Source organism: Wasmannia auropunctata, unplaced genomic scaffold (genome assembly GCF_000956235.1).
Source record: "Wasmannia auropunctata unplaced genomic scaffold, wasmannia.A_1.0 LD334204.1, whole genome shotgun sequence".
In the NCBI taxonomy this organism is placed as follows: Eukaryota; Metazoa; Arthropoda; class Insecta; order Hymenoptera; family Formicidae; genus Wasmannia; species Wasmannia auropunctata.
Genome location: NW_012028686.1, coordinates 85,531 through 106,566, shown reverse-complemented (window position 1 = coordinate 106,566; position 21,036 = coordinate 85,531). Strand labels below are relative to the sequence as shown.

General features: G+C 33.6%; 3 protein-coding genes across 4 annotated transcripts; 2 read left to right on the top strand and 1 right to left on the bottom strand.

Moving 5' to 3' along the window:
* The first annotated feature begins 331 nt into the window (after window positions 1-331).
* LOC105459172 (DNA mismatch repair protein Msh2) lies at window positions 332-15,566 on the top strand. Its single transcript, XM_011704967.1, has 15 exons — window positions 332-570; window positions 639-688; window positions 10,501-10,624; window positions 11,036-11,292; window positions 11,443-11,610; window positions 11,721-11,909; window positions 12,265-12,659; window positions 12,796-13,010; window positions 13,294-13,611; window positions 13,702-13,923; window positions 14,066-14,298; window positions 14,388-14,479; window positions 14,561-14,783; window positions 14,858-14,950; window positions 15,330-15,566. Exons 1-15 carry the CDS (start codon window positions 537-539, stop codon window positions 15,483-15,485), a joined length of 2,769 nt encoding a protein of 922 aa, XP_011703269.1. The 5' UTR covers window positions 332-536; the 3' UTR covers window positions 15,486-15,566.
* LOC105459171 (putative mediator of RNA polymerase II transcription subunit 26) lies at window positions 1,132-7,103 on the bottom strand. 2 transcript variants are annotated; one of them, XM_011704965.1, is made up of 2 exons: window positions 6,998-7,103; window positions 1,132-5,983 (listed from the first exon to the last, which is right to left on the bottom strand). In XM_011704965.1, exon 2 carries the CDS (start codon window positions 5,974-5,976, stop codon window positions 1,906-1,908), a length of 4,071 nt encoding a protein of 1,356 aa, XP_011703267.1. In that variant the 5' UTR covers window positions 5,977-5,983; window positions 6,998-7,103; the 3' UTR covers window positions 1,132-1,905. The 2 variants fall into 2 exon arrangements, with proteins under 2 accessions (XP_011703267.1, XP_011703268.1); XM_011704966.1 differs by lacking the exon at window positions 6,998-7,103 and adding an exon at window positions 6,905-6,981.
* Window positions 15,567-15,912: 346 nt separating the features above from the next.
* Window positions 15,913-21,001, top strand: LOC105459170. Its single transcript, XM_011704964.1, has 5 exons — window positions 15,913-16,115; window positions 16,446-17,270; window positions 17,642-18,005; window positions 18,091-18,394; window positions 18,627-21,001. Exons 1-5 carry the CDS (start codon window positions 15,988-15,990, stop codon window positions 18,746-18,748), a joined length of 1,743 nt encoding a protein of 580 aa, XP_011703266.1. The 5' UTR covers window positions 15,913-15,987; the 3' UTR covers window positions 18,749-21,001.
* The last annotated feature ends 35 nt before the right edge of the window (window positions 21,002-21,036 follow it).

The window sequence follows — 21,036 nt, the reverse complement described above, 5'->3', positions numbered from 1 at the left end:
AATATAAAATTGTTTGATTGCACCGACACGAAGGGGATACAATTTTTTTCCATTTTTAAGCCCTGTGTCATTAACAAATCACATTTGAACAAATTCGCCAATTGATCGATGCGATTGGCCTGCATCTCATTCTCGGATATCTCGGAGCGATTTCTGGCATCGTAGATACAAGGCTTTACATTCTTTTACAAGATGTTTAGCAAAACAATATGTGGGAATAGAGTGATTAACATTTACGTTTTTGTTTATCAATTAAATAAAGCTGACATTGGCTGACATAATTCACTGGTGTCATCTGTGTCTCTTTCCAGAAAGCACGACATCAACGACGATACTAGCGCACTCTAAAGATACAGGGCTAGCGTAACCTGCGTAACAAGGATAAATTTAACCGCCATTTGAGTTTGTTTTGCTGGCAGGCGACGGTGTGCAAAGCGAAATTTTGTAAATTTAGAAGCGTTTAATAGTGATTCTTTAACAGTAATCTTTGCTGCATCTCGTTTAGTGCTCGTGTTGCGTTATATTCTATCACGGACATGGCAGTGCAACCTAACCAACAGTTTAACATGGGTATATATTAGGTGTTTTATTTAACCATAATCTAACTTCTGTTATTTCAATATAATCATTTATTTCAGATCCTCCTACGCAGCAGAGCTTTGTCAGATTTTTTAAAAATCTCCCAGAGGTTAGTAATCAAATGATTGTTTACATCACATATGAATACACATACGTTAAAATTCATTTCTTATAATTATTCTTCTAATTATGATTGCATATCTTTATGTTAGTTTATTAATACTTTAAATACTTTTTTAAATGATTTTTTGTTTAATTTATAGAAAAATGATATATTAATATTGTCTTTTGCTCATAAATTATATCGAAATATATTAGAAGGAAAATTATAGCTATTATACGTTATTTTTAATAACTGAAGTAAAATCATTTATACATTGTTGCATTGTTCATATAATTGTCGTATAATATCTGAAACAGACTATTATGATGGCAAAAGACTATTATGATTTTTCAGAATTTCTATAGAAAATTTGGCAATTTTTTTCCTTGTGTAATTTTATACTCCACAATATTTATATCGAAGGAATGACTATATTTGATACATAAATATGGATTTGTAAACATCATTTTTACAAGTCAATATTTGATGTGATTCTATTAATCTATAATAGATCTAAGAAATAAAGTAGGTATTTTATATTTTAAATAAAAATCAATGATATAAAGATGATTATCAGAATTTATATTAAATATTTTTTTAATCTTCTGAAAAATGGTTATAAAAGACAGCTGATTCTTCAAGATTACATTAAATATTTCATTTTATTAAAAATGTTTTGTTAGTAGTTTAATTTATTATCGATATCTTTATTAAGAATAAAAGTTAAGGAAAATGGAAGTAATTATTTGTCCAATTCCAGCAGACTTTACTTTTATTTATATTTTGAACCATTAATGAAATAGTAATATTTTATGAAAACAATTGATATTATGTAAATAAACATTTATGTAAAGATGTAAATGCAGTGACAATTTTTCTATATGTGTACACAAAAATAGACACAACATTTCTATTAGAAAAGAAAATATACATTTTTATTTATATAAAAAATGGAAATTCATAGTTTTACAATGGTAAAGTTTTATAATACTAATTCAGAATATTTCTTAAAGTTGTGAATTCATGATATATCATATATGTTTATGAGTTTCATTTTTAATTTGTCTTGATTTTATCGGTTATATTTAATTGCAAATACGGATACATTATTTATAAATAAATGTAATAATTCAATACATGTTGCTAGATATCCCAATTTAAAGTGTGAAAGAAAATTTATCGTGCATAAATAAGTAACTCCTTAAATAAGTAGCATATGATATCTAGCCGAAAATCTCCTTAGCTTTTTCCTTAGCTTTATCGTAAGTGTTGGTTATTTTATGCCCAACTCTGCTCCAGAAGGATGGCTGAGTTGTCGTCTCTGCTGTTGGTGTAATTTCTGTTGTAGTTACAATTTCTGGTGTATTGCGCACTGTGGACCAGATCCGTGGTATTACTGTTCCCCTTGGTTTTTCTCTGATATCCCATGGATCATCACCATCCATAGGTGGCAGAGTAGCACTGGGATTCGGTTTAATTCTAGTATAAAAATCATCATTACGCGACGCATCATATGACCCTCCGTACGCTTGTAAGATTCGTGACTCTGGGTTATCTTCCGTTTGTTCTGTAGTTGGCGTCTCTTGTTCTGCAGTCAGATGGGCATTTTCGTGACGTTGCAACGGAATTACTCTTGATGCGATTCGATCAGAATCTTGATTGTCAAAGCGGGAAAACGTTTCAGTTTGTTGAAACGATCCTGACTGTTGATCATATTTGTCATGTTGCGATGATTGAGGAGCGTATGAATTTTGGTGACTATTCTCTAATATATCCTCGTTTTGTGCTTGTTGATTAAAATCAAATGGCCTGGACCGTTGGATATCTTCTGTTTGCTGCGACATCGAGTTGACATCATGGCGAGAATAATAATTGTCAGGTGAGCCTTCGACGTTAGTTAAGTCACTTGGATGGTAAGTGTAATGCCATTGCAAACCTATTGTAGCATCATTTGATTTATGTACCGAATGTGTACGATCTATGGTTTCTCCTTGATTATCAAATACGTTGCTTCCTTGAGTCGAATACGAAACTTTCGATGTATGCTGATCGGATCCAGGATATGTTGCGCGACTGCCAGATACGATAATTCTTCCGTGGGAGTTGTCTATATCAGGCTCTGGGTTTACCTCAACTGGTTTAAAAACGTCGTCGACAATTGTGTCTGTTCCATCTGTACGTGGTGTAATGAAATCATGTTTCTGATATCGCGGTCTTGGTTTTGGCTTTGGTGCTGGCTTTGCATTGGTTGCTAATTGATCTTGATCGGTTCGTTGAGTAAAATCTCGATCAAAATTTGTTTTTTGCGACATTTGTTCTAATTGCCATTCGGATTGTTCGATATTTTTATTATCGTAGGATGGATATTGACGCGATTGTTGCGAATGACTGTCCGTATCCCACTCATTTTGTTGTGAATGTTCCATATGCTGAGTATAATGTCCCGGCCATCTAGGTTTTTGCTGTTGTTCACTTTGTTGTCCATATTCAAAATGTCCTGCTGTTTGTTGCGAGAAATCATCGAATCTTCCAACATGTTGAGTTAGGTCTTCATTCTGCTGAGTGAAATCTTCCAAATGATGATTACCAACATTGGGTTCACTAAATCTGTGCGGTTGTTGCAGTCGTCCAAATTCTAGGTGTCCCATTGTTTGTTGCGTAAAATCATTAAATCTTCCCGTCTGTTGAGTGAAATCTTCACTTTGCTCATTGAATTCTTCTAGACGTTGACTTTTCGGAAGTTGACCTACTGTCTGCTGTGTAAACTGTTCGCTCTGTTGTGTTAAATCGTCTAAATGTTCATTACCAACAGTTTGCTGTCCCAATTCACGTTTACCTAATTGAGTTTGTTGCGTTAAATTATCCGATATTGTTCGCTGTGCAGATTTCTCTAATTGTTGAGAATCATCAATTTGTTGCCCAAATTCAAGTTTACCGCTTGTCTGTTGTGTAAAATCATCAGATCCTTGTGTCTGCTGCATTAAATTGTCTATATGCTGATTATCAATGGTTTGTTGGCCAAATTCCAGCTGACCCTGCGTCTGCTGCGTGAATTGTTCACTTTGCTGCGTTAAATCATCCAAATGCTGGCCATCGACGGTTTGTTGACCGAATTCCAATTTGTCACTCATTTGTTGTGTGAGATGATCAAGTCCTTGTGTCTGTTGTGTAAACTGTTCATTCTGCTGCGATAAATCTTCTAAATGCGGATTATCGACAGTTTGCTGACCAAATTCCAGCTGACCCTGCGTCTGCTGCGTGAATTGTTCACTTTGCTGCGTTAAGTCCTCCAAGTGCGGATTATCGACAGTTTGCTGGCCAAATTCAAACTGACCCTCCGTTTGTTGCGTGTGTTGTTCACTTTGCTGCGCTAAATCATCAAAATGCTGATTATCAACGATTTGCTGGCCGAACTCAAGCTTACCATTCGTTTGTTCACTTTGCTGTGTCAAGTCTTCCAGTTGTTGCGTCTCTTGACCGAACTCTTGATTTTGCTGCGTGAAATCCTCGTTGTCGATTGCTTGATGTTGCTGCACGTCACCGTGATGAGCGTCTCTTTTGTATTTTCTGTGGTATTTGGTTTCATGTTGATAATGCTGGTGAGTCTCCTCGGTGCAATCGGCGCCGTGCGCCGCGTGGCCCAAGTCCAGCGATCCGGTAACGAGTTGCCCTGAGCTCTCTCTGTATGCAGAGTCATAACTGCTACCACTAGTACGCGCACGGGACTCGTATCCCTGATGAGCGGTATTATAACGTCCACGATGCTCGTTGTACGCGTCCCGATCGTAATGCGCTCTTTCTGCATGACCAACAGTACCAGCACCATGCCCGGAATAATCCGCAACGCCCATGGTAGTCCGCTCAGGAACTACACTGCCTCCGGTGTGACTGGAGGATCTCCAGTGCTCCTCGTAGCGCCTCGTTTCACCTTGTCTGCTGGGATAAGTGACGTGACTTAAATGCGGGTTGTGCTGCGAGGGCTCGGCGAGCACCTGATTCTGAATCCTAAGCGTTTGCGCGCGCGCCTCCGTCTCGTCCAGATGATGTCCACTCGAATGCACATTGTGATAGTTCGTCTGGTAACTGCCTCTAGGAACCTGCACGTAACCGGGAGATAAGTGACTTGACTGAGGCACCGGGTGTACTTGGGACGTGTGGGTTTCTTGGCTCTGATAAGTTCTATGACTTTCCGTGCCATATGTATTTGCGGCCGCGGTAGGATACGTGTACGAGGGCACATGCTGCCTAACATCGGTGAGCGTTTCTCTCTGCTGCTGATCGGTATAGTGACGTACACTTCCGGTGGACGGAACGCCATGATAGCCCGAATGTTGCCTGTAACCGTCGCTCTCGGCGGTCTGCAGATCATGGAAACCAGCTGTATCCTGAGTCAAGCCCACCTGAGTCGAACCTACGTGTGTGGTAGCGGCAGTGTGTCCGGTGCTAGAGACTTGGTGTAAATTCTTTCTGATGCTGTCGAGATCTTTCTGCAGTTCGCTGTGTAGTTCGTCCAACGTCGCCGAGCCAACGCTGCTTTGAGGAACGCTGCTTTGAGGAATGCTGGAGCTGTAGCTGGAGGTGTAGTTTTTTTTGTAATAGCGAACCTTCTTAGGCCCGGTTACATATTGACCTTCCTCCTCGAAGACGTGTCCACGACCTCCGTCGGTCCTGTAAGAGTCCACTCTGTTCCAATTGTTCCCGGGAGCTGCTTCGACATGATGCTGCGTATCGTATTCCCCAAAATCTTCCAGCCTCTCGCTCTTGCTGTCAATTCTTGCTGACAATGATTGCGACTGTTGGCTGTGCATCCTATTGTATCCGGTCTCCTTTGTGACTGTTTGTCCTAGACCGTATGCGCTTTGATCGATATGCTGGTTTGTCGGCACGTGTAGCGACTCATATCTGCGTTGGCCACTCAATTCGCCTAATTCTGCTGTGTCTATTCCGTTTAAATTACCCGTACCATAGGACGAGGTAAAATTCTTCTTGAAATCCCTGACTCTTTTCGCTCCTTCTACGTATTGCCCTCGTTCTTCGTGAACCTTGCCATGCCCACCGTCTGTGTTATATTGATTACGTTCAGTCCAGTTTCCTGGTCTGGTGTAATCATGCTCATTTAATTGCGTTCTTCCTTGAACGAAATTCGCATGATCTTGAAAACCACCCGACGTTTGCTGAATGCTTGTTTCGAGGAAGTTGCATGTTTCTATACAGCCACTGGTTGGCGCTGATATTGCTTGTTGGGCAATTAACGCGGATAAAATGATTATCCGTCCTATCGCCATTATTCCCATCCGATCTCTATGGAACAGAAATAAATACTTAAATGTTTAAAATATAAGTATAAAATATATTTTTTTGTATCTGTTCTTAAATCCAGAACACAATTTACGTTTCTAGATATTTCAACAAGACGATAACTATCCTAACGATTTTATTAAATTTATTTTTTTTTTATTTAATATTTTTTATGTTTATACAAATAGCACTTTTCACGAATTAACTTTTAAAAACTTTTAAAAGCTCGGATGAATAATACGAAACATTATTTATCTTTTAATTATAAATAAATGGATTTAAGCTTGTATAAATTATATAAATTTATATAAAATATGTACTTAAAATAATGTATTTTCGGCGAAAAGGACCATTATTTCAAACGGAAGTCTTAAAATTATATTTTTATGTTTTGATATCCTTGCGAAAAATATTTTCTATTTTCTGTGCTAACGCAAGTTTATTTTTTTGTTTTGAGAACATTAACTCAGATTTGCTGTTTTGCGAAAGTTATACGTGATGTAACTTATATAAACAGGTTCATCGAAGTTAGCCTTCGATAAACGATAAAGAGGAGATAACACATAAGATATATAATCAAATTTGTAATAATATTGGCCGATTTTTCTCGATCAAAACTATTATTTTTATATTGTAAAGATAAAATAACATAACTTTTTGTCTATCTCTATTTAAAAGTATAAAACCACGAACATTTTAATTTTTTTATTTAGCTTAATTTTCTAGCAAATATGTACATGAAAAATATATGCGGAATGTATTATGTTAAATAAAATAAGACATTTTAAATAATGTAATCTTATTGTCTGCATCTCATTAAAAAGCACTTTTGTCATAACACAAGCAATAGCAAAAAAAAAGGATAAATCTGTATACTTTGTTTATTGATTAATTGTCTCCTATTTTGTCGAATTTAATGCTCACATCGTATTTAAGATCTCGCATTCACTGACAAGACACAACGTTTATTTATACACTTAATTCACATCTGCTATTAGAAAAACTATCATGTTTTACCTTACAATGGAAGATCGAGAAACACTTATAATTTTGTTAATGCAGAGATGTTCTCACTAACACTGTAAGTTCACATATAGCAGAAGATTACCGCAAATCCATTTTATGTTCTTTCCCCCCTTCTTCTTACTGATGACTCTCGGAGCATTCTTTTTCGCTCTTACACATATTAGCGCTCTTTCCTTCTTATCCATCACAGTCCAGACTTGTTCTTATCGCACACAATTCTCAGCAATATAAGATTGGATTCTACCATTGACGTATAAGTGTCAGTAACACATATATTATACTTATATTAATATTGCACTTATTAATTTCTTTTCGTATGTATCCTTGTTATAGATCTTTGTAAAATCGAAATTCCGAATTATATTAGTTCTTTGGAATTCAATAATTTTAAACAAAGTCTATATATGTATACAATAAATGAAGAGGAAAAGAAATTCGGCCAAGGCTAGATGTTGGTTGCCAATAATATTCTTAATTCTTTTTAATCTTTCAATTTTAGCTATTGTAAATTGTGCGCCGATTATTGTCAGTCTTTAAGAACGCAATCATAACTTAATGCTGAAATAATATTACGTATTTATTAAATTGATCTTTATTTTATGATGATATTACAAGCCTACAAGCATCTTAAAATGCTGTAAAGAACTTTCAGCCTTGGCCGAATTTGGCTCTTTTCCTCCTTATTCTTTGGAATTCTTTAAAGCTAAACAGTTTCATTTTACAACATATATTTTTTATTACAAAAGAGTATGTAAGAATAAACGGTATCAGATTTTATTCTTATAAACTTGCTGTTTATAATTCATTAAAATGAATGATATAGAAAGATTCACTGCATCTTGCAGAAAATATATTTCTTTTATAAAAAGGACAAATCTGTTTAAAAATATATATATATATATATATATTTCAATATATATGTAGATGTGCATATAAATGTAGATATACATATATATGGTTAGAAAATAATAGATAAAGATTATCGCTTATAATTGCAAATTGATCATGTTTAAATATAATATTATACTTGAAAAGTATGTTATTATATCTCATTAATCTTCCATTATCTTTCATCTTACATCCTGTTAAAGTTGCACTGCAGCATCTTCTTGATAGATAAATATATATGCATGATGCATTGTCTACTCACGTATGTACGTATATATGCACGGCAACGGACATAACTCAACGACTTCCAGGAGCCGCGACAAGTGGTTTTCCATATTTGATCTGATGTGTCATTGGTTAAGTCATTCTGAATTTGTAACGATGATCGACGAGGCTCGCTTTCATTCAGCTAGGATCAGTGATGCTAGGAGCAATTTCAAGGCCGTTATTACGTAAAGGTCGCGGGTCTTCCAATAACGATTTGTATTCTTGCACTCGCACTCCACCGGAGAACAGTGGTGGACTTTTTATAAATAAAGAAATCTAGAATACAGATTACACAAAGAACAAAAAAAAACGATGGCCCACTTTGTTACAGAAATTACTGACCTTCCTAGAATATGAACTCTGATCTTCTTTTATCATGCTAAGAATGAATGATATTTCCACGATGTGGACCACTTCGTGACCTCAATATATGGATGTCATTGAAACTGTTGGGATTTCCCATCGACAAGTTGACATATATAAAGACGGAAAACATCTGAATATATTCGCACATATTCGAACGAACATATTCTCTTATTAAGATTTGCGTTAAATAAAAGCTGGTTTATTTTTATGAAATATTATTCAATGAATATTGTTATCATATCTTTCATTCTTTTTTCTTTATCTCTCTCATTTGGGCGTCGCACAACGATCTATTATATAGAGAATTCGTTATATATAGTGAAAATAGTTATATATATATATATATATATATATATATATACATTAAAATTTTTATATAAGAAAATATAAATTATTTAAAATTGATTTACTTTATCCTTATAATTCATTTTATGTAATTTTTATATATTATAAGTTTTCAGAACGTTTTCAGTTATTTCCTCAGAATATTTCCAATGCTTCTGGGCAAAGTTATAGAACATTTATTTTCCGTCGAATAAGACGAAAAGAAATTTTGCGAACAAGAGTAGTTATCTGTAAGATTTTGCGGCGCCAGTAAAACGTTTCTTTAAAATCCAAACTTCTATACAAAATCGCACGCATCGGAGTTGTGACGACCTGTGATACTTTGACCCTCGATAGGCATTGACCTACAGATACGTTAGCAAGGTTTTTAATTTCTCGGAAATATGAAATATATGACGGTTCTTCACAAACAGTTTATAATTCTGAATAATTGTAAAAAAATCTAAGGGAAATTTCAAGTAGATATGAAAACACGTATATAACGTTGTTAATAATAAAATAACAGCAGCAAATTACAAAATAATACAGCAGAATGAAAGTCCAACAAAAATATCACATTAAACATTATCAAATATTATTTTTATATTATATTTAATATTAAAATATTATAATATATTAATAATATTAAATATAATATTTTTCAATAGAATCTTTTGATGTAAATACCTATGTACATTATTTATTATTGTAAATATTTTAATTATCTCTGGATTTATTATATGTATAATCATATGTTATATACATGTTATATACATGTATGTATATGTATATAGGATGAATACTAGGTAATGTAAAAGATTTAAGGAGTGTTTTCTGACAAAAATTCAGGACGAAAATTATATGCCCAAAATGACTTAATTTAAAAAATATAAGTTATCAAAGTTGAAGAAAAAATTTTGCTTTTTTCCAAAAATTTCGAAAACTACTCGAGTTATTTTGAAGAAGCTTGAAATGTCACAAAGTTTCACACACATATATATATGTATATATATATATATCATGACTTCCAGCGTGAATAGTACATTTTCGTTCGAAATCGGAAGTTGAAAATATCAGTATTCGATAAATGTACCCGATTTACTTATCAAAATTTTTGGACTTTTCCTTCCCACTTTCCTCGTTTTTAAGTGGATGGTCTGAGGTCACCCTATGTATGTGTATATATATCTGGAAAATTATACCAGATGTATTCCTGTATTGTATAAAACTGACGAATATATAAATGTTATCATGAAAATATAAATGAATATATAAATGTATATCATGAAAATATAAATGTATATAATATTGATAGTCTTAAAATTACAATTGAGAAATATTATTTTAAAAATTATATACATATCTCTGGAAGCTTGCAACGTTGCGCAAAGAGGTCAAGGAAATTTAAATGACAATTTATAGCGTCAGATTCAATATATAACCCAATGACGTATTATATGCTCTCAATTCATCATTTCTTCGAATGTCGAAGATAATTTAATGAAAGCTCTGTGTTTCAGTAATACTATGCTTTATAAATATTTCTGCATTTCGCAATAGAGATTACACATGTGTATTGCACAGTAGAAATTCATAGAAACTATTGACTTGATAATCAACAAGTTGACGCATAATAATTTGTATTTCAGAAACTTGATACCACGATACGGTTCTTCAATAGATCAGACTATTATACAGTACACGGAAGCGATGCTCTCTTTGCCGCACAGGAAATATTTAAAACAACGTCCGTTTGTAAAAAGATTGGAGCTGGTAAATATAATTTTAAAAAATTATTTATTTATTATTTAGAATAAACATTGAATAATTTTTCAATATTTATATAAAAGAACCGTGTCTTAGATTTTTTGAAAAGAATATATTTTAACAATTAGATACAGATATTTCACGAAACGAAAATCCTTGCAAGTTTTTTAACTTTTAAGTATTCTAATTTTTATGTACAAATCTCTTTATATTTTTTAGATGTATTCAATGCATGTGTTTTAGTATGTTTAAAAGAGCACAGTTGATATTTTTTTTAACATTTATTAACACGATAAATTTATCATGTATTTGATTCTTTATAACCTTTTACTTAACTTAATTAAAAGAGTGTTAGTTGAGTTTTAAGCGTAGTGCAATTTAAAATATTAATAAAACCAATGTCTTTTTTTCTTACAGAGCCGCATAAAACAGAAGGAGTTATTCTTAATAAAAGTCATTTCGAGACGTTTGTGCGCGATTTGTTGTTAGTAAAGCAATACAGAGTTGAAGTTTATGTCAATCAAGGCTCGTCTAAAAATCAGAACTGGATCTTGGAGTACAAAGGTTCGCCTGGCAATCTATCTCATTTCGAAGATATCTTGTTCGGCAATAATGACATAGCTGTTGGTGTATCCGTAATAGCTGTGAAACTGGGTACAGAAGGAAAGTCCAGAGTGAGTTCATCATGCATGATAAAATATAAAATATATCAATATATATATCTTATACATTCTTGCTAAAATATTATACAAGAATGATGTTCTAATATAATTTATATCTTACAGAATTAATATTAACATACCTAAATTATTATTATGTTGTAGGTTGTCGGCTTAAGTTGTGTAGATGTCGTTTCAACTCTAATATCAGTCACTGAATTTCAAGATAACGAATCATTTTCAAATCTAGAAGCGGTCACTGTAACTCTTGCTCCAAAAGAATGTTTATTGATTCAGGGTGAAGGCAGTTCTGAGTTTCAAACTCTCAAGCAAGTACGTATGTACAATGTCAAAAATAAAATGATTACGTTCATAAGTATGAATTATACATTTTACTAAAATATTTTGGTATACCTGACATAATTTCGTATTGATTTTTTTAGTTAATGGAAAGAAATAATGTAATGGTTACTTTACGAAAGAAAAATGAATTTGCTAGTGACTCGATCATAGACGACCTAAACACGTTGATAAAATTTAAAAGAGGACAAAAACAGAATGCACAATCTTTGCCTGAAGTCAACTTGAACTTAGCTATGTCCGCAACGTCTGCTCTCATTAAATACTTAGATGTAAATGTTTTTATAATTTTATTTACAAAAATAGATATGATCACATCTTTACTTAATCAAATTTTGATATATTCATTAATGAATTCAACAATTACTTTTTCTTATAATAAAAATAAAATTAATAAGCTTAGCGTAAGAAATTATTCGATAATTAAAAACCTTGTGTATATGTAACAAGAACATCTTATTTTTCAGTTTCATACAAAAATATAACAAGTTACAATAAATGATAAGTTAGCATTAAATATACATTTAAAAATTATTAAATTAGTTTATCATTAAAATTTGTGGTAAAGATGTCATCCTATATGCCTTTTATCGCTATGTGTTTCTTATTCAGTAATTTCTTTGTTAGCTAACATCGGACGAAGGCCACATGAACCAATTTAAACTGAATCAAATCGAGCAGTCGCGATACATAAGATTGGATTCTGCGGCAATAAAAGCTCTTAACATCGAACCACATACTGATACAATTTCGAACTTACATGGAAACCCAGTCGCTAGTGTTTTAACATTATTAGATAAATGTAGAACCCCGCATGGGCACCGATTGATCGCGCAATGGGTTCGACAGCCACTTAAAGATTTATCTCTAATAAAGGAACGGCATGACGTCGTTGAACTATTAGTGAAAAATAACGAATTAAGATCCACTCTTAGTGATGACTATTTAAAACGTATACCAGATCTGCAACAGCTTGCTAAGAAACTAGCTAGAAAGAAGTCGACGTTGCAGGATTGTTACAAGTAAGTTATTAGCTATATTACAGAATGAAAAGTATCATAGACAGGAACGGCTAATCGTAGCGATTAGAGCAAAATATATCGACGTATCACGCTTTTGAAGACTACATTATTGATGTTTATTATGCATATACTTCAGGATCTATCTCTGTGTGTCATACTTGCCAAAATTATTGGAACAGCTGTCATCAGAAGGAAATGTGACAGCGTTGAAAGTAATGATAATGGATCCATTAAAGGAACTTATAGAGGATATGGATAAATTTCAACAGCTTGTAGAACAGACGATTGATTTAGATGCTGCTGAGAAGGGTGATTTTATGGTCAATCCAGGATTTGCAGATGATTTGAAAAGTAACAATCTTAAATTTTTGACTTGTTATTACGTTTCTTTAAAGGCATACATAGAATAATGTCCAAAATATATGCAGAAGTTACAGATTACAGATATCTAGAATTATACGTAAATTTTAAATCTTAAATAAGAAAAGATCTGTACGTCAGTTTTGGCACTCATTATATATATATTACTTTTTTAAAATTTTTTATTATTTTAAATAAATTATATATATAATTGTTATATTCTATGTAATAATTATATATACACATAATATATAGACATTCTATGATATTACAGCATTAAAAGACGCAATGGATGAAATTGAGGAAACCATACAGCAACAGCTGAATAAGGCAGCAAATGATCTTTGCTTAGAAGCAGGAAAAACAATAAAGTTAGAATCTAATCAACAGTTTGGCTATTATTTTCGTGTTACATTAAAGGAAGAGAAAATACTTAGGAACAAAAAGAATTACACCACTTTGGATTCTAATAAAGCTGGCGTAAGATTCCGAAATAATAAATTAAACGAATTGAATGATGATTTCATCGATGCCAGAAATAAATACTTGGAAAGGCAGAAGGACGTCATTACAGAAATTGTAGGAATTGCAGGTTTATATCAAATCTTGCTTTAAATAAAAATTACTCCAATATTAAAATATAATGTTAATATAACTCATAATTTTTATGTATCTTCTTCAGCTGGCTATAGCGACATAGTGCGTACTATCGGTGGCGTGTTGGCATGCCTCGATGTTCTCACTGCATTTGCTACTGCAGCAGTAAGCGCTAATAAGGTGTATGTGCGTCCTAAAATGGTGCCGAGTGAAGAAGGTGAATTAAATCTCGTTCAAATCAGACATCCGTGTTTGGAAATGCAACAAGGTGTTGACTATATTGCTAATGACATCAGTTTTAAGAGAGGTATGAATACAAGATCTAGATCCGTGAAAACAATATATAATCGGAATAATATGACTAGAAAAATAGTATAATTAAAATCGCAATATTCTAAATTACATTTATTATGAAAAATTCTCTAAATTCTTATTTAACTTATTTTTAGATCAGTGTCATTTTTGCATTATTACTGGTCCGAATATGGGAGGCAAAAGTACTTACATTAGATCAGTTGGTGTAGCTGCATTAATGGCTCATATTGGTAGTTTCGTTCCTTGTGATAAAGCAACTATATCGTTACTGGATTGCATATTGGCTCGAGTAGGAGCTGACGATTCCCAGTTAAAAGGATTGTCGACTTTTATGATGGAAATGATAGAAACCGCTGCTATTTTAAAAGTAATTTATTATTGACCATTAAAACTATAATAATTACGATTATATAATAAAAATACAATGTTATCTCTAATATTAAATTTCACTTGTAGACAGCAACATGTAATTCTCTTGTAATTATCGATGAGTTAGGCAGAGGCACGTCTACTTACGAAGGTTGTGGTATAGCGTGGTCAATAGCAGAGTAAGTATATAATATGGTAATTTATACTACATAAAAAGAGAGTATATTGATGTAATATTTTATTATATTTTATTCTCTTAGGCATTTGGCGAGAGATATTAAATCATATTGTCTATTTGCTACACACTTCCACGAGATCACCAAGTTAGCCGAAGAAATACCCGCTGTGAAAAATCAACACGTCACTGCTCTCGTCGAAGACAATAAATTGACGTTACTTTATAAAGTAATGCCAGGGATTTGCGATCAAAGTTTTGGTCTTCATGTCGCTAAAATGGCTAATTTTCCGTCAGTTGTAATAGACGTATGTATTTGATTCATAAGCACCTATTATAATACTTTCTGTTTTACATATCGAGCGATTTTTTTTTTGTTTAGTTCGCCAAAAAGAAACAAGCAGAACTTGAAGATTATCAAGGCGTAGCTTTTGAAGGATCTGATAATCCCGAGAAGAAACGGAAGATTATTCAGGTACCTTTATTGCCATTAAAATTGCTTTATTGTTTAATACTTCTAATAATTATTAAATGTGATAATAGATGTAATATTATTTATACAATTTGTCCAACTACTGATTATCATATGTATTTTAAAACGATATTTATGTACGGACGTTATTTCACATCTTATTAAGTTTAGAATAATTTCACGTAAAACAGAGAGCTCTTTTTTTTTTATCAAGATACATTTTCTATTTATATTCGTGTAGTATTGAATGAAACACTTAATGATTACATATATTTCTATATTTCTATAAAATTAAAATGCTAGATAATCTAGAAGAGTGTCCGAACATTTAATTCTTTTCCATTGTAGATACGAGATGTTGAAGCTTTTAATATTGTTGCAGGAGGGTGAAATTCTTATTTCGCAATTTCTCAAGAAATGTAAAGCTGTGGATCAGTCTTTACCCGTCGATGACATAGTAAGCCAAGTGTCGTCGTTCCAGGAGGAAATTCTCTCTCACAAAAATCCTTACGTTGATGCATTACTCGGATGTTCCTAAATATCTTTACTACAAGTTAATTTACACAAACGAAGAAGAGATGTAGATATTTTTCATTAAATCGATTTTGTGTAATTGCGTTACATTTAATCTTTGTCTTTATTCCTTAATAATTGTTAACCAATTGTTATATAATCATGCAGATTTAAACAATTAATTTGATTACATTTTGCCACCGATATGTGATACCTCGTCGATATTGGCGCTGTAACTTTGTGATCAATTTTCAAACCAGATCAAATGCACGCCAATGAAAGTATTTAAAAGATCGTTTTTCTTTGGCGAATTTTTTTACGAGTTCGGAGAAAAAATTCCGCGATCGCCAGTCGCGAAATTGCGTTTCCGCAATGATACCATCCACGGGTAACATATATTGATTCGAGTTACTCGCCGTCGTAACCTTGAACTTGACTAGCGTATTAGCTGGTCCTGGGGAGTGTCTGAAGGCCTGTCAAGTGACTGTTGATCGTACACTTTTCTATCGTTTTTATCAATAACAATTATGGATCCCGCGGTCTTCCCGGAGGAGATTTGGATTAAGATTTTATTATATTGCGACGTACCTGACATTATCGCGTTCGGCAGCACCTGCAAGTATCTGAGGAAAACGTCGGACACGGATTACCTGTGGTAAGTGCGTTAGGTTAGATTCACGTCAAACTTAACGTCAAATCAAGCCTGCCGCGGGACGATATGCGCCCGGAGACGCGAAATTTTGCGCGCGCGAATTGACGGGATATCGATCCCCCTCGCTGCTCTTCCGCTGGATGATTCGCCGATCGAAATTTTTTTTCGCGGCCGGAGCGACCCAGCCTTCTCTTTCCGCCCAGCGAGGGGAATCGAATGTCAAGACATGTCTAATAAGAAAGTATATACTATATAGTCGTTGTCGCTCGGGACCCCGAGAGCGAGACGTTGCCCCCGGCTTCTAAAGACAACAACGTTTCTGCGTAATTTCAGGAAGATGAAATGGCTGCAGCTGATCTCAAAGGTGCACTTCAGATTCCCGGACATAAAATGCTTGCAATTGCTCAGCGTCAGCTTCAAAGCCATGTGCTACAGGCTGCACATGGTGATAACGTTGGGGGAGAACGTACCCTTCCCGAAGTGTTACCACTGCAGCGGTTACACGTGCCAGAGAAACTGCGTCGAGGGCTCCAGCGCCAAGGTGGTGATCGAGATCGGCAACAAGTACACCTGGGTCATCACCCCGTACTTCGGACTCAGGCGACACTTCTCCATGTTCGGCATTCCCAAGTACAACAATAAGACCCACGTGGAGCAGACGCAGACGCAGAACGTGCCGAGCAGCAGCACGCGCGCCAAGTCCGACACCAAGTCACTGGCGAAGAGATTGAAGCTGCTGAAGCTGCCGGAATTGACGACCGTTAAGATACCACGGCCGAGCGGGCCGTTCTGCGTTTTCTGCAATCCCGTCAAGCTATACAGGGAGAAGCGAAGGTTGACCACACATCAGAATGATCCAATGTGCTACACCAGGCCAAATCCGATATATCAGAAGCTTATAAACGGTTACTGCACCGACACGGTGGAAGTGCTCGGTATTCCAAACGTGGACGTTGTCAGCCCGGCGGAGGCCTTGCTGTGCGAGGGCACGTTTCCGGTTCTCAAAACGTTTATCGATCACCTGTTCCATCAGATGAGCCTGACGGCCACGCTTAGAAAGCCGAATACCGTACTCATGTTTTGCGAACCGTTGGCAATGCATCCCACTTTGAGGAAACAGTTATTACATTATTTATTCCAAGAGGTTAAAGTAGCGAGGTAATTTATTATATATATAATATACACATACATAAGCCGTAATCACTAGTGATTAAGATTGGATTGAATTTTGATCAGTCAGAGAGAGAGAGAGAGAGAGAGAGAGAGAGAGAGAGAGACAGAGGAAACGAAAACTAATATTAAGTAAATTTTGCTTTGATCGGTCAAATTCCAATCTAATCTCAATTGCTAATGTGATTACAGCTATATGTATGTCGTATTATTTCACTAGATGTATATTACACACATAAATTTAATTTACATTATTTTAATTTTATTTATTATTTTTATCAACATTCTAGAATTACTAGAATTCTAGAGTATAACTCGATACCGCAGCTATAGAAATTTATTAACTGAAATTATTGCAGAGTATGCTTGGTACCGAAGCCTCTAGCAGCATGTGCCATGTTAGACGTGGAAACCTGTGTGGTAGTCGATAGCGGTGCTTTGAGTACAACAGTGGCTGTCGTAATTGGAGGACGGGTAATGCCACAGCGCTGGAGACTATTGCCCGTGGGTGGTTGGCACGTTGCCTACCACTTGAAGCAAGCTATGTACTGGCAACCGAAAGAATATCATCAAATTCCTATATCCTACCTAGACATTTTGGCTGTTAAAGAAAGGTGTAGGCTGAGTTATAATATTAAGAACGAAGAGAAACGTCTGGGACAGAAGGCGAGGGAGCATATTAATCTTCGAGTTGACAGCTATGCGGACTATAAACAATTTTGGGTACGTATATATTGTACTGAAGAGAAAATAAATTTATAACTTAGATTCACAGAGAGGTATTACACAAAAATATTGTTGCTTTTAGAGAGTCTCATTAGGACCAGAGTTGTACATAGCCCCTGAAATGATGTACATCAGTTTGCGTTTGCCCGAAGTTATAAAGGATGTAACGTCAGGATTACCGGAAGATATAATGCACGATTGTCTTTCGCATATTTTACTTACTGGTGGGAATACAGACCTTTCGGGTTTCGAACTGCGGCTTACTAAGGATCTACGTGAGCTGTTGCCGGAGCATAGCAAGATTTTGGAGGTGAAAAGCTGTCCTGGTACACATAGTTGGAACGTCGCGATGGGATCTACATATGTGCCTTTAGCTGTGCATCCTGGTAAGCATTGATAATTATTATATAATTACATTTACGTACTAATACAATTAAATATAGAGCAATGAATTGTGCGCTAATTAAAACAGCATAAAAAATATGAAAATAGAAATATAGTTAAATTGCATTAAAAAACGCATAAATAAAATAAAAATAAATAAAATAGAGAATAACATTGGGAAATGTTATTAGATTATAGTGTTAAGGAATTTCAAGTTTTTCAAATTCGTTTCAGATAAAACTCCACCGGAATATATTGAAGGTAATCCATTTTGGTTATCACGAGAAGAATATGTATTGTTTGGATGTGAATCTCTGGAACACAGTAACGAGGACATAATAAGTGATGCCTTATAATATGAATGCCTCACTTATTAAGCAACCGTAAGATGTGCGCATATATTAATGTATGATGACAGGAAAGTAAATGTTACCATCTTTAAGTATATTTTCTCTTATATTGTCTATAAATTGGAAAAGTAATTTAGATAATTGAAGGGGCCTGAAACACATTCCAAAATATAACTCATGTTCACGCTATTTAAGGGCACCTAAATGTGTTTTTCTCAAATTTTGCTATTTAAAATTTATTTAATAGCATAGTATGTATAAAATATATACCAGATGTTCCATATTGAACGTACAGAGAGTATAATCTCTGAGATGAGAAGACGTAAAAGTTTTTATCTTGTGTTATTAATTTTATGTTGAATATATTTTAGTTAGTCCTTTTAACAATTTAGAAGTAAGTATTTATAGCCAATTTGGCTAGGAAAAAAAATATATATATACACATAATATATTCTGATTATATTATATATGTAGTATTATAAAATATATTTATATAAGTCAAATTTTCGTAATGAACTATTTTTTATGTTTTGTTTTACATTTACGTTATGAATTACCTTTTCATAATGAACTGTTTCGTCTTGTTTTATCTCGCAAATTAAAAGGGACATCTTGTATATATGTTCTAAAACTGCCCCTATATTAACTTTGAAACTTATGGCATTTAAATTTCCACATATTAAAAAGAATTCATTATCTATTAGTATTTTAGGATATCATGGAGCTTTGTACAAAGCTAATTAATATGCCAGTTGCAATGTACTTTATCAGTACATTCGTTATTAATTCTATCAGGATTATCATCCAGCACCTGATATCGTTCAGTGCAATATTATATGTTGATGGCATAAATGTTTTAAAAGTTGCAATACAAGATTTTAGTGCCATCTGAGCATATTTAAATTATAAAACTATTTACTTTCATGTACATAGCACATGCAATGAATTGTTTTGTAAATATAGGGTAAAAGCTGCTTAACAAAGCTGCTTAAATTTAAAATGTACAGATCATTATTATATAAACGATAAACGTCAAGCAAGTATTATATAATGCTAGATATAGTATTTCCAGAAATTGTTCACTATTTCGTACATTTATATCACAGAAATCTTGCCAAAAGAAGTATGTGTATGTTAAAACAAAGAGAAAATATAGCAACATTTCTAGTCACTTTAGATATTGATAGCTTTTAAATATAGGTTCAGTGAAGCAAGAGATTTTTCTTCCAAGATGAAGTAAATAATCGCACTAGCGACATGTAATAAATAATAAAAAGAACAATGAATCTTTAGATTATATGTTCATGAAATATATGGATATTGTTATATTTTTTTGTTAATGATATAGAGTATAATTTTATGACTAAGTTAAGACATAATTATTGATATGATTACTCATAAGATATTTCATTAAGAGACTGTAATGAATTTGATAGCTGTAATTAGAGCACATATTGAGATGAGTTAAATTATTATTTAGATAAGAATATGTAATATGTAGCTAGTATAAAGCAATTATAAAAAAAATAGTATTGTAAATGCTATGTTATAACTGACGTTTGTATTAAAAAAAATATCTATCTAAATTATTATTGTGTTAGCTACTAGAACTCTATCAGAGAAAACTTACTTATAGGTGTTCACATGGCTTCAATTCTGTAAAATGCTAAAATGTAAGTATAAAACATTAAATATGTTACACAACACAAAGAGAAGAGAGAGTAGTTTATAATGCGTAATATATATACATGCTGCTATATCCCGTTTTCACTTCACTTCATAATGTGAAAATTTTGCATCTTTAATATATTTCAAGCTCCTAATAGACATATATTACTTATAATACAATACAATCTTTGAAATTAAATAAGGGAAGTATATATTTACTTGACTCGTGCAAAATATTTCTTTGCATATACATAGTACCTCAATGTTGGTCATTTTGCTCTTAGAGATTTTTTTTTTAGTGTGATAGTAAGATCGTTTAAATGTTCAAGTCATGCACATGCATTCAATAGTAATATGAGTCTAACAAGATATAAAAAGATATTGTCACTTTCCATGACAACTCACACCTTTGCAACGAACGGAGAACTTTAGTGTTTACCGTATTTGAAAAATGCAGCACTGCAAAAACTTTCCATTATGTTAAAAATATATACAAAAATTGCGTATATATAAATATATAAAACTCGCTGTTGCTTGTGGTTCTGTTATTTATAAGAGATGTACAACGTGTAAATAAATCTTTTTCAGATATTCTTGCGTTATGTTCAATTATGTGATGAATCAAG

Coding starts and splice junctions, on each gene's coding strand:
- LOC105459170 (XM_011704964.1), top strand. CDS start 15,988: ATGGATCCCGCGGTCTTCCCGGAGGAGATTTGGATTAAGATTTTATTA. Junction 17,271..17,641: donor CAAGAGGTTAAAGTAGCGAG/GTAATTTATTAT, acceptor AAATTATTGCAG/AGTATGCTTGGTACCGAAGC. Junction 18,395..18,626: donor GCCTTTAGCTGTGCATCCTG/GTAAGCATTGAT, acceptor AATTCGTTTCAG/ATAAAACTCCACCGGAATAT.
- LOC105459172 (XM_011704967.1), top strand. CDS start 537: ATGGCAGTGCAACCTAACCAACAGTTTAACATGG. Junction 571..638: donor TAACCAACAGTTTAACATGG/GTATATATTAGG, acceptor CATTTATTTCAG/ATCCTCCTACGCAGCAGAGC. Junction 11,611..11,720: donor AGTTTCAAACTCTCAAGCAA/GTACGTATGTAC, acceptor TGATTTTTTTAG/TTAATGGAAAGAAATAATGT.
- LOC105459171 (XM_011704965.1), bottom strand. CDS start 5,976: ATGGGAATAATGGCGATAGGACGGATAATCATTTTATCCGCGTTAATT.